The sequence below is a fragment of the Python bivittatus genome, unplaced genomic scaffold, assembly GCF_059951505.1.
Source record: "Python bivittatus isolate LINGU-HERP-01145 unplaced genomic scaffold, Pbiv_v1 ctg000220_np1212, whole genome shotgun sequence".
NCBI lineage: Eukaryota > Metazoa > Chordata > Lepidosauria > Squamata > Pythonidae > Python > Python bivittatus.
In genome coordinates, this window is record NW_028277048.1 from 31,450,458 (window position 1) to 31,463,523 (window position 13,066).

The 13,066-nt window shown below is 40.0% G+C and overlaps 1 protein-coding gene across 1 annotated transcript in view; it reads right to left on the reverse strand.

Moving 5' to 3' along the window:
• PECAM1 (platelet and endothelial cell adhesion molecule 1) overlaps positions 1–13,066 on the reverse strand; it is a 56,982-nt gene that overhangs the window by 13,122 nt on the left and 30,794 nt on the right. The window contains exons 13-14 of the mRNA XM_007431345.3: positions 12,022–12,090; positions 5,084–5,137 (exon numbers count right to left, since the gene is read on the reverse strand). Coding sequence (XP_007431407.2) covers positions 5,084–5,137; positions 12,022–12,090 — 123 coding nt within the window. The remainder of the gene's footprint in view (positions 1–5,083; positions 5,138–12,021; positions 12,091–13,066) is intronic.

Genomic DNA, 13,066 nt, shown 5'->3' on the forward strand with positions numbered 1-13,066 from the left:
ATTTATTTCATAAGAAAATAATGTAGTAATTGCAACTCTTCTGTTCAAAAGAAAGGACTTTCTAATTTAGACTTGCAATGTTAACAAAGGTACATTGGAATAGCCAACTGTTTTGCAAATGCATTCAAGACATGCTTAAAGGTTGGATCAGCATATTAGCACTAAAAAGGCTCCTGCAAAAATGTGAATCCAAACATATATAAAGCCATGAGCAAAGTGCATATGAAGGTCTTTTTGTTTTGGACATCACTGATCCATGATGCTATGTCCAGGTCCAGGCAAATTATCCAACCCTAGTATTTTTAAAATGATGTTTAACATTTTCATGAAATTCCAGACTAGGTTGGTATTTGCTAGGAAGGATCTCAGCTCATATAAGACCATCCTTTGGAGGTCTGGACTTTGGAGGCAGGAAATTGGCATGACAAGTTTCTAGAGCTCTGTAAAATGCTGTGAGGCTTTCTCATGCTGCGGAGAATATTTGTTTTTCCACAGAATGTTGTGGGTGGCAATATGTTGAGCTGAGCTCTTCCTGTCGCGACACTAAAACTGCCGCCTAGAAACTGAGTCATTCTTCCAGCGCAAAGCACAAATCAGTAGATTGTTGATTAGAACAACCTGGGGTGGGCAGGCAGGCTAGTTTTATAGCAAAATTTTTTTAAGATGATGAACATAATATCTCTGGACCAAAATGTACTTTATCAGTTCATGAAGGGTGTTTTTAAACTGGCAGACATAGTTGCACATAGATAGTTGGCTGTGGAAGACGGGCAAAATGGAGGCGAAAGAGATCAGTAGGAAACAAAATATAAATGAAATAAATATATAATTTTGGGAAAACATTATAGGCAATAACCAAGGTTGTGTTGGTTATAACAGAAATGTTCTGGCATAGGTGACATAAGGAATAATGCTACGTGACAGATGATTCAAGAAAAGAATCAGTGTATCAAAAACAGGTATGACATTGTTCCCTTCAACTTGGCACTGCTGAGACCACACCCAGAGAACTGTGTACAATTCTCAGCACATTTCCAGAAGGATATTGACAGGTTGGAGAGGGCTCAGAGGACAGTAACATGGATAAGAAAGATCCCTGAGGAAACACCCTATGAGGACAGGCAGAAGGAACTTAGGATGTTCAATGTGAAGAAAAGACTTAGGAGACGTAATAGCCATGTTAACGGTCATGAGCTATTTTCCATGGTCACAGAAACCAGGACCAAAAATAAAAGGTATAAGTTGCACCTAACTTGATTTTATTTAAATACCAGGAAAAACTTTCTGAATAAGATCTACACAACAGTGGAGTAGCCTACCTATACAGGTTTCTTCATCTCTGGTGGCTTTTAAGGAGACGCTGGAAAGCCACCTCTCTAGGAGGGTTTCTCTGCACATTGCAGAGGGTTGAGCTAGATGATCCTTGTGGCCACCTCCATCTCTACAATTCTAGGGAAAAGAAACCTTCTTCAAACCATGGGTTTCATTCTGGATCTTTTCCTTGACTTCTTATTGGTTTGTGCCAGTGATGTGCTGACTTTTTCTCCTCTTGGCTTCTAGATACTGTCACTCAATTATCAACACCTAGGGGGTTTTGTGGCTACTAAACAACAAGATGCAAACAGCACAATCCCCAGCACTAGATGTGCATATTAATTTTGAGAGACCTGAGCAGTGCTTTTCTTCATTATAATATGAAGAGCCCATCAAATTTATAAGATAATGAACAAGTACCCTGATTTTTTTTTGCAATACAGGAATATATCCAAGGTAGTACATAGCTTTAAAGTACAACAATCAACTAAATAGTATAAAGCAGGACATAAAATAAGCGTCTTCAAACAGCAAGCCGAGAGAGAAACAGAGAGAGATCTTACTTGGACAATGCCTAATAGAATGAAGTAATGTTCGCAGTCAATTACATTCTTCCATTATAACAAACGTTCAAATACAAGTGGGCAATATTCAAGGCACAACAAAAGACCACACACACAACATAGTCATCTCTATCACCCAGCAGAGAGAAAGAAAAGTTTCATAAGTAGAGTGAAGTGCACAACGGAAGAAATTTGATGAGGGAGGAGACGGGGGCTCCTCCTGTTATACGGGCCATAGATTCCAAAGAAGTCAGATGGGCAAGACAAAAACTAAAATAAACGTAGTGGCAGTTTAATTAAAATGAAGATTACTAAATGATTCCCCATGCATGTTATAATTTCCCCCTTCAATTACATTAAAAATTAAAATTTAGGGGCAACATTTGGGGAATGCATCCTGGCACCATGTTTGCGCCTGAGAAAATAATGTAAAGAAAACTATTTGGTAGAGAAAATTAATTTTTACAATAAATAATAATAATGACATAACATTTTCTCTGGTCATGGTGTTCCTCTAGGAACCAAACCTCTTCCTGCATATCTCCATAACTCTAATGTCAGTGTAGCATTGGTGCAGTAATTACAGTATTGGACTAGGAGTGGGAGACCCAGGTTCGAATCCTGGGAAAACCAGGTTCGAATCCAATCTGAGCCATGGAAGCTCACTAAGTGGGCCAATCACCATCTCTAATTGAGCCCACATTATTGTTGTTGTAGGAACTGAAGGAGAACTACCTTGACCATCTTGACCTCTTGGTGGAAAGGCACAGTTCTTTTCTATTGAAAGGCATAATGTAAATGTAACAAATAAAATAAGTACATTTTTCAATTATGAGTGAAATGGGGGTGGAATCCTTCCAGATGTCCCTGTCAGCATCAGCATTGACCATGCTGCTTGAGACTGCTGGGAATGGTTAGTTCAGTACCATCCAGAAGGCCACCCATTCCCCTGCTTTGCATTAACGGATGGCAGAAATTAGTGGAGCTGGAAGACTTCTAAATGGAGTTCATAGGCCAAGATATTTCCCCACCTCCCCATTTTGTTGCATCTCCTGTATGGGTGGAATGTGTGTTTTTATATAAATACCATTATGAACTATCTCCATAAATAAAGTCAACACAGTTAGGTTTCAATAAGTAACATAATAAACTTCCAATCTGCTTTTACTGTTGTGTGATGTCCTGCTTATCTATTTGAAACACTTTTCCTGTGTATCCCACAGGAAAAACAGATGTAATTAGAACAATACATTCTTACTATGTTTCCAAAAATAACTGAAGCTGCAGCCGGATATGTGCAAGAGAGAAGGTGGAACGCCAGATTAAGGGGTGCTTCTCACCAATCAAATCTAGAGCACATTTTTAATCAAATGACATTTCATTGGACTTCCTTCCCTACAACAAACAAAGTATTGATTTTAAAAGATTTGAAGTAATGCATGCCCTCCACAAACTCATTTAAGTTGATGAAGTAGGTAACAGAGAAATTTTCTTTAGTATAAATTTTCCATAAAGAGAATTGTTGCACAAAATGTTCCCTCACCCTAGGGAATAGTTTTGCATTCTAAGAAATGGAAACATTAATACTAACTCCCAGCTGATGTCACTCTACCTTTACATCGGGCATGTTTATAGATTGAAAAGACTTTTCATTTCATAGTGCACCAAATGTCTGCTCTCTGATCTATCCCCCCTCCCTCCCACCAACATCGGTGCACCATAAGAGTTGCAAAAAACTCTTCTAGAAGCTAGGAGGATGATCTTTTCTAAGGTCCCTAGAATATTATCCCAAGATAATATTAGGACTGGAGCATAAACAGAGTATAGAAGAGAGCAAGCGAGTGAGAGATCAGCTTATTCCTTAAGACCTTCTATATTTCCATTCCTATATTTCAGGAGTCTTTTTTTTAGTATATGCATTTTTTCCAGAACAGTTTTCCAAACTATAAAAGATAAAGTTCAGTAAAACAGCACTAACAATAATATCCCCAAAAGTTTAAACTTCAATCTGGTTAAAAAGCCTTCCCATAAAAAAAAAAAAAAAGGAAAAGCTCAGAATAAAACATTTTAGTTATATTATTAACATAGAGGTAATGATGATCATCCCACATTTTGGAAAATAAATTGTATATTTGCCAAGGATGTACAAATTAATGTGCACTATTTCCTGTGCAAATTAACGAATGGTTGCCATTCATCCCTAAATAAAAATAAGTTCTGTACCTGAGAAATAGTAATTATGAGAAAACAAACAAATGGATCATTGAAGAAATCAACCCACAGTTCTCACTTGAGGCGCAAACAACCCGATTCAAATTATCCTACTTTGGACACATTATGCGAAGACCCAACTCTCTGGAGAAGGCTATAATGCTGGGCAAGGTGGAAGGAAAGAGAAGTAGAGGGTGACCAGCAGCAAGGTCAATGGACTCAGTTACAGGAGTGATGGGTGCACTGCTCAAAGACTTGAAAGACCAGGTTAGGGACAGATCATCATGGAAAAAATCTATCTGTGTGGTTGCTAAGAGTTGATGGCACATAATCAATCCATTGTGTGGCCCAACCTCCACAGGACAGTGAAAAGACAAGGTTCGTGGCACCCGAGGGTGCTCAGCAACATATGGACCATCATAAGAAGAGAGAGAGAGAAAAAAAGAAATAGAAAGCAACAATGAGGTGTTTCTATTGTTTGAGAAGCAAGGAAAGCTTTTAAACCATAAACTATTATGCCATCAAGCTTAAATGACTGCATACAAGGAACTTTGGAGAAGTTTATTCAGATGGGGAAATAATAATGCAACAGGAATAAGACAGGGTATGTCTTTAAGGATGTACTGAGACATACCGTCAGCATGATGTTGATGACAAGTTTAATAATTGCCTGCACAGTAATCCCTGAGTTTATGACTACTCAGAAGTAACTCCCATTCATGGGATTTACTCTCAGCAAAGTTATACGCCTTTGTTGATCTCCTATAATTTGCCAACAGAAGAATCTTATGGAGATGTATATTCAGAACTTAAATTCCACAGAAAATAATGAGTTATTTCCAAGAATATTCATTATGTCTGGTATGAGTTTGCAATCTATGAATTCATTATTTTTGCTTTCTTCTTTCTTTAAAAAATACAGTATATATATGTAAAAGTACCACACAAAGATACTTAACTTTTGTATCTAATTTTTTCCCCATTTGTTTACTTACCATGAATAGCTTTTCTGATTTCAGTATAAACTGTCTCATTATTTGTTACAGGAGCTGGAAAATAAATCAGTACAGAATTAGTTACTGTCTGCTGCCTGTATGCATTTTGAACATCTGCTTAAATCAATAGACTTTCAGAAAAAGCAGCTATTACTGCCAATTGGAAACAGTGTCTTACTAAGGGGATAGAGCCATACCACATTTGTCAGTAATGGCAGTTCAATTCTGCGCCACTGTCCTGTTTACAATGGCCTGGTTCCCTGTCTCCAGAAATAGCTGGGTGACAGTTCGACAGAGCAGAGAAGTGGTGGTGTGTGAAGCAGGATGGGGGACCTCCCTCTTGCTTCATCCCACACCCTTCCTCCACTCCACTGACCTGTCAGCCTGGTGATTTTCAGAACACTCCAAAATGGCCATGGACAATTGAGACCAGAAGGAAGCAGTGGTGCCCATGACAGCCTTAGATGGCCAGTAGGATCTAGGCAAATCCCAGCTTCTGACGGTGTCATCACCAACACAGTCAATGAGGCACCATAGACTGTACATTTGTATGGCATGACATTGTTGGAAGAAGAGAGAAAGAAAAACTGGAACAGCAAAAGATGATTTTAAGCTGCCACTGTGGGAAGCTGGGGATGAGAAAATGGCAATGTCATGAGAATATATTCCTTTAAAATGGTGCATGGGACATTTATTTTATTAGATTTCTTCTAGTCCTCACACTCCAAAAGACTCTGGGCATGAAGATGAGCCTACAGAGATAAAGGTGACTCCAAAATCAGCAAACTGCTACACAATTTACCAAGGAGAGTTAGCTTAACCTTATGTAAGACTGGGCCCGTGCAGGGCTAAATTTGACCTCCTTGCTGTTAGATCATCAAGTCAAGTCACCCCTTTTGGGGGTTCCCAAAACACATTAACATCCTTTGTCCCACTGATCCAGTTAAGGATGTTGTGGAACAGTAGATAACAAATAAAATAAATGGTTAACAAACTGAACATAAACAATTAGAATATTTAATGGTGCAAACACTGTCAGATTCAGTCTAAATCTGTGGAGTCCTTGGTGTTCTCTGAGCTTGGTTGTTTTCTTGCAGGCATTTCATTACCTGACTAGGTAATATCTTCAGTGCTAGAAGGGAGTGGGGTTTGCTCTCTGTTTATATACAGTAGCTTGCCCTGTCAGTGTTGGTGGGGGTCTTTTCTCCTTGGCAGTTCCTTGATTAGGCTGTTGTTTTACTGCTTGATTGCTTGTCTGAGTTGGTAGTTCCTTGATTAGGGTATTGTTTACTGCTTGTTTGTCTGGTGTTAATCCTGGTGTTAAACCTTGCTTATCTGGAAGTTGATTGCTGGCAAGGAGATGTTCTGATCTTTTTGTTTCCTTTTTAGCTTTTTTATTATCTCTTTTGAATGGTATGTAAACGTTGTTTATGTGCCTGTTGGTGGCTGACTTGTCTAAATGTCAAGCTTCCAGGTATTCCCTTGTGTTTTTGGATTCAGCTTCGTCTGAGATGCTGACCATTTCCCATTCGAAACTATGGTTGAATCTGTCCAAGTGTTGTGAGATTAAGGAGTTTTCATTGCGCCTTCTGACTGCTAGTTGGTGTTCATGGATGTGCTCTGCTAGTCTTTTGCCAGTCTGTCCTACATAGTGGCTATTAGAGTCTTTACACTGTATGTTGTAGATGACTCCTGTTTTTTCTTCTTGGGCTACTGGGTCTTTTGGTTTACTTAAGATGTTTTGGAGGTTTAGTTGGTTCGTGTGCTACGGTGATGCCATGTGGTTGTAATAGTTTGTTGGTTGTTTCTAAGATGTTTCTGATGTCTGGCAGTGTTATCCTTTTTGTATCTTGTGTTGGTTGTGCTGTAGTGGGTTGAGTGGTCAGGCACTTTTTGATAAAGTTGTGTCGGTATCCATTTTGTTGGAAGATGTTGTATAGGTGATCTGTTTCCTTTTTCTGGTGTTCTGGGTTGCTGCAATATGTTTGTGCTTGTCTGAATAATGTTCTTATACAGCTCCTCTTGCAGGAGATTGGGTTATTTTGGTAATGGAGCACTTGGTTAGTGTGGACTGTTTTTCAACAGACTTGTGTTTCTAATTTGCCATCATTTCCTCTGCTGATATGGATATCCAGGAAGGGTAGTGTGTTGTTTTCTTCTTCCCTTGTAAATTTTATTCCTTTGAAGATGCTGTTGATTGTTTCAATGTGTCTTCTCTAGTTGTTCCTTTTTTATTATGACAAAGGTGTCATCTACATACTGGATCCATACTTTTGGTTGTATGCATGGGAGTACTAGAGTTTCTAGATGCTGTATTACAATCTCTGCTATGAGTCCTGAGAGTGGTGATCCCATGATGTTCCTCTGATTTGTTGGTCTATTTGTCATTCATACTGAAAGTAGTGAGGCAGAGGTTGATGAGGTCCATGATTCTGGGTATTTTAATCTTAGTGTATTTGGTTAGGTTGGGTGTGTTGTATAGTACTGCTGCCATGGATTTTTTTTTTTTTTGCTAGTTCTGGGTCTATGGATGTAAAGAGTGCTGTGACATTGAATGAAACCATAATTTCACCTTCATCTATTTTTAGATATTTGATTTTCTGGAGGCACTGTAGTGGGGAGTTGATAGGATATTCGCTCCCCTCTCTGAGATGTCCAAGCCTTTTTGTAAGTTCTTTTGCTATGTTGTATGTTGGGGTCCCTGGTAATGATACAATTGGATGGAGAGGTATGTTGAGTATGTGTATTTTGGGGCATCCATATATTTATATTTAGAGCACCCTTCTTTCTTTTTTGCTTTTTAATCAATTGACAAGAGTTTTGCCAGTTTTCCCTTTTAGCCCCAGTGGTAGGAAGACTGGTGAAATGAAGCTGTTTCCTTTTTCTACCAATCCACCAGTAAAAGGTATAAGGAGGAGTCAAGAAAAGAAGGCTCAAGCAATGGAACCCACATGTCCATGGAAAGGAAGGTGATTGGTGCTTTTTTTCCTGGCTAGGAGGAAACAGCTAGGAGGGGCAATGAAGCATGGAATCTACCAATCAGAGGTTGTGATAGAACATTCTTCCATAGCTAAAGGAAAGGAAGGGTTTGAAATCTAGGACAGGATTTCCTAAGCTGATTTACATGCTGGAGTCAAATAACTTAAGGCTGCAGTGTGGGAAAGTCTTAAGTCACTCATGAAACAAGCCACATTTTGGGTTAAAATGATGGGTGAATCCTGATATTGTCTGTTGATAACATACCTATTTCTTAAAGCAGTCCTTACTATAAGGGTAGACCTTTTTTCTACACTGGAATCCACAACAAAGCCTCCTGATTTGCTGGTGAGCCGACACAACTCCTGCTCAAGGGCTGGGTGGCAGCCATGGTTAGGAGGGCCTTTGCACAAATCCATCTGGTGCACCAGTTGTGCCCATTTCTGAATTAGGAGACTCTGCTCATAATCACTCATGCCCTAGTCACTTCCCACATGGATGACTGCAACACACTCTACGTGAGGCTGCTTTTAGAGAGCCTTCAGAAGCTTCAACTGGTCCAGAATGCAGTGGCACTAACATGCACCATGTAACACCACTGCTGCGCAAGCTATACTGGCTTCCAGTAGACTTTGTCACCTTTAAAGCCCTATGTCTGCTCCAAGCCCCTCAGTGAAGCAATGCCATCTTATGGGACCCAGCAAATGTAACTTCTCTGTTTCAGTGCCTGCCCTGTGGACATCCCCCCCCCCCAATATCTGGATGCCCCTGACCCTGTTGGTCTTCCGGGAGGCCATATAAATCAGGTGTTAGGGCTGGTTTGTTAGCAGAGTCTGATACAGGTGCATTTGGGACTGTGTTTGTGAAATGCCTCAGTTTTTGCATTTCTTATGTTAGCTTGTAATTGTATTTTTTGTTGTTTGATATTGGTTTTGAATTGTTAGCCGCCCAGAGTTATTTGCTTAAGACGGACAGCCATATACATTTTCTAAATAAATAAACTGACATTGGACAGAGATGAAAAGGCACCATGCCATCTTTTCCCTTGAAAGACCTGCTTGGGGGCTGAAGCTCATAAACTGGAAAGCAGGGGTGAGGCAAAGTTTGCTGCAAATGGGGGGAAAGAAACCACAAGCTCTGGAAAGTTGCAGAGTTTCAAAGGAAAGAGTACTTTTATTGCAGTTTCAAATTTATCACAGCCAAGTCAGAAGTAAAAAGGCTCAGCTTTGGATTACAGGAGACATCATGGGAAGACAGAAGCCCAGTCCTAGTTTCAAACTGGTGCAGAGTCCTCATAAGAAGGACCAGCACATCTTTCCTGCTCAATATTTAAACTTGCAGTATCATCAATTCCATAGGCAAAAGACAGAGGTTGCATTCATACGACAGACTTAATTAGATCAGTAAATGATCTACTGTGTGGTGTGAACCTGTAGCCAGGTCATTTCTGGACCAGGATCATGTTCAAACTAAATCCAAAACCCCCAGAGTAATTGTGAGTTGACTTATCTTACCTGGGTCTCTCTGTGTCATTTCAATCAGGTAGGAAGGGTTAACTTAAGGTTAATTGAAGATTAAACCTCTGCTTTTGTCTCTAGAAACAAAGATGAGGCTACAGGGGACCTACAAAAAGGAGCTGCTCCAACCATACCCCCTCTGTGTTTGCGTTTGCGTTTGCGTTTTCCTTTCCTTTCCTTTCCTTTCCTTTCCTTTCCTTTCCTTTCCTTTCCTTTCCTTTCCTTTCCTTTCCTTTCCTTTCCTTTCCTTTCCTTTCCTTTCCTTTCCTTTCCTTTCCACCCTTCCTGTGGATGTGTGTGTGGGAAAGAAGGGCACAGAACAGTGGAGCAAGTTAAGCCTTCCCAACCTTATTTACAGTGGCTCTGGCTCTGATCAGGCCACCAAGGATTTTGTAAAGCTTTTTTCTTCTAAATGGTCCAAAATAAATTATAATTAAAGGTGGCTGGAAAGGTGTCCAAGATAGCTGCTTCCAGTATAACTGGGGCAGGCCATAATTTCTCTAGTTTGTCTAGTCCCTAACTAGTGGGTAAGGCACTTACCCATAGTTTAGGCTGCAGAGGTCATTTCTGCATCAGTGACTTCTTTGGCTTTTAGGATCTCCATAGCATCACCCAACCAGTGTTGAAGTGATATAAAGCCTGTCCTCATTGTTGTTATTTTTGCAGAAGAATGATTGGATGACTCCAGAAGATGCTATAAACCACTTGTGTGGAAATGATCTGTCAGTTATTTCTTGCAATTGTGGGCAGGATTTATTTCTATATCTTCCTATTTTTTCTCTCCTCTGGAAAGATGGTTATGAATGTGTTTCAGTAAGCAACATCCTTAATTCAGGCAATTAATTCTCTGGCAAGTTATTCTTCTGATCAAAATATAATACAGGTAACCCAGATGGCTCCTGCTGTATCTTCCTCCCCATTACAAATCTTACATGAAATGATAGGCTAATTTTATCAAGGAAAGCATATCCATAGCCCATTCATCATTTATATTTTATGGGAGGATCCTACACTTTCAACAATGCCATGTACAAAGATACATTTTTAACGACAACCAAGATGCCATTATTAAGTGTCTGCACCAAACTGATTGCATATAAGAAAAAAAAATTGGAACTTTATACTCAACCTGGAAGTGACACATTCAGTTTTGTTTTGTTGAAAAAAGGAAATGTGCTGGCATGACAGCTTGGAAGGTTTTTAACCTTTTAAGGATTTCTGTTTAAATTATCATATGAGATCATCTCTGCTTATAAGGCCCCTAAAAGCTCTGCATGGGTGTGGCCTGAGTTCCTAAGTTCATACATACAAAACTAACATTAACTGGTCACCGTTTTGCCTAGGTTACTCGTACCTAAGACTCTGGATTCAGGGCATTATCAGATGTGCCTTCAAATCTGCTGGGAGAAATGCCAAAAAAATTGGTTGACCAATTGGGGGGCATTTTTGCTGCCTCCAAACTGGCCAAGTGATATCCGTCCTTGCCACCCCCTTTGCTATTCTCCCCAGTGCATGGAGGTGGGTTCCCTCTCACACCAGTCCATTTCCTTGTCTACTGGGGAGACAAATAACAGAAGCCTTTTTGAACCTACATTGATCGAACAAACGGCAGGATGGAAATGCTACAACAAGGGCTTGAGGAGGCCAGGAGAAATTGGCAGTGAGGGATAGTTTTGTATGAACCGATGATACTTATTGCCCTCCAAGCTAGCCAGTGGAGAAAAATCCTTCTGTACCCAGATATCACTCCTTTCATAGATGGCAGAACTCAAGCCTCTGGAAGCAAGATAGTCAGGTGATCCACAGAGCTGCCAGGCAGCCTTATGGCATATATGAGGTGAGAATGTAGTACCTCTAAGGGGCACCAGGTTGGGGAAGCTTATTCAAGTGTCAGTTGCCCACAGACATCTTCTGATGAGATACCTTTTATACAGCCAGTTTTCTGAAGTCAAACTAATGTGGATTTATTTGCATAAAGAGAAAAGTTATGAGGTTGTTTCTCATGGTGGTGCCCCATAGTCTGATTTATTTTCCCTCCCCCCAAAACCTCTCTGCTCTGGAAGAAAAAGGAACTTTTCAGACCCAGTTGGGAAGCAGCTGTTGGAAGGAAAGAACAGGAAATTAGAGAAGTCTGCCTGTCCAACATTTGATTTAATCTGCCCTACAGAGGGCTGAAGGCAGAACTGAACTGGATGGCTTTAATAACTTTTTCAGACTAGCGATTCAGTGCAGGTGGCCCATCTTGTCACAATGAATAGGATAAAAGGCTTGTTTGTTAATTAATAAACAAGTTAGAAGGAAGACCTGCTGGCTCTTGAAGCAGGGGCTGTGTTTCTTCCTGTTTACTCAGGCCTAATTGTGGCTGCTTCTGAAAGGGGTTGGAGAATTACCATCATCTCACAGCTGTTCTGGACCCACTGTATCCCAAGTTGACATCTTCCTTACCTCGGTAAGGGTCGGGCACCGACACTTCTACTTCCGTATATTCCACTTCAGGAGCCTCAAGGCCAGGTCCTGCCACAAGCAGAGTAAGAAAACTTTTCTTTCTGTTGCACTCCAAAACAGCTGAGAGATTGCCTATGCCTGCCTTTGGTTTAAGCTGATCATATTCCCACTGACTTTATAAAAACAATGCAGGCATTTGTCCAGGCTGAGGCCTGACTAAAAATGTAAATTTCCCTCCAGCAAACACCATAAAGCTTTGTGTGATGGGTAAACCTCCAGAATAAGATATGGTGGTGCTCATGCAACACATTAAGCCATGGTTTGATGGGAAAAAAACACACCAGCACAAAATGTGTGTCTCCACTTTTGTATACTTTTTTTAGAGAAATATAACTAACCAACCAACCAACCAACCAACCAACCAACCAACCAACCAACCAACCAAAAGGATTAATACAGTGATAATACAGTAAGAAACTACCTACCTTACAGTGATTAAAAGAAAAAAATCTAAATACTAATTTTGTATTGATATCATAAAGATTTTTTTTTCTTTTTTCCCCTTTGTTTCTTAGTGGCCAGTCCCTGTGAACCTACTTTTCTTTTTTCCCAGTTTCTTTTTTTCCCCCCTTGATTACTTGATTGACTGATTATGTGCTATTAAGCTGGTGTCAGCTCTAGCAACGACACAGAGAGACCTCCTCTAGGAGGATTTTTCCCTTCGCGTTTAGTTTATTTTACCTGACTGGACTGCAGAAGGATGGTCAGCAAGGCATGACACATTTTACACACCTCTAAACTGCAATGGGTGCTCTTGGCTTAAGAGGGAAAGTATAGCTTTAGCAAAATTACAGCTAAGGACAATTTAAGAACGTACTGTGCATGGGTTGAGTATAAAATGAAGGTAACATCAAAGGAACACAGTAGAAAAAAAATGGCTGCCAAGCCATGTTTGTCCCATAGCTGGATACAAGTAGGCACTAAGCTGAAAAGTTAAAAATGTATTTTGAAACCAAAACTAAGATATTTTATATTGTATTTTAAT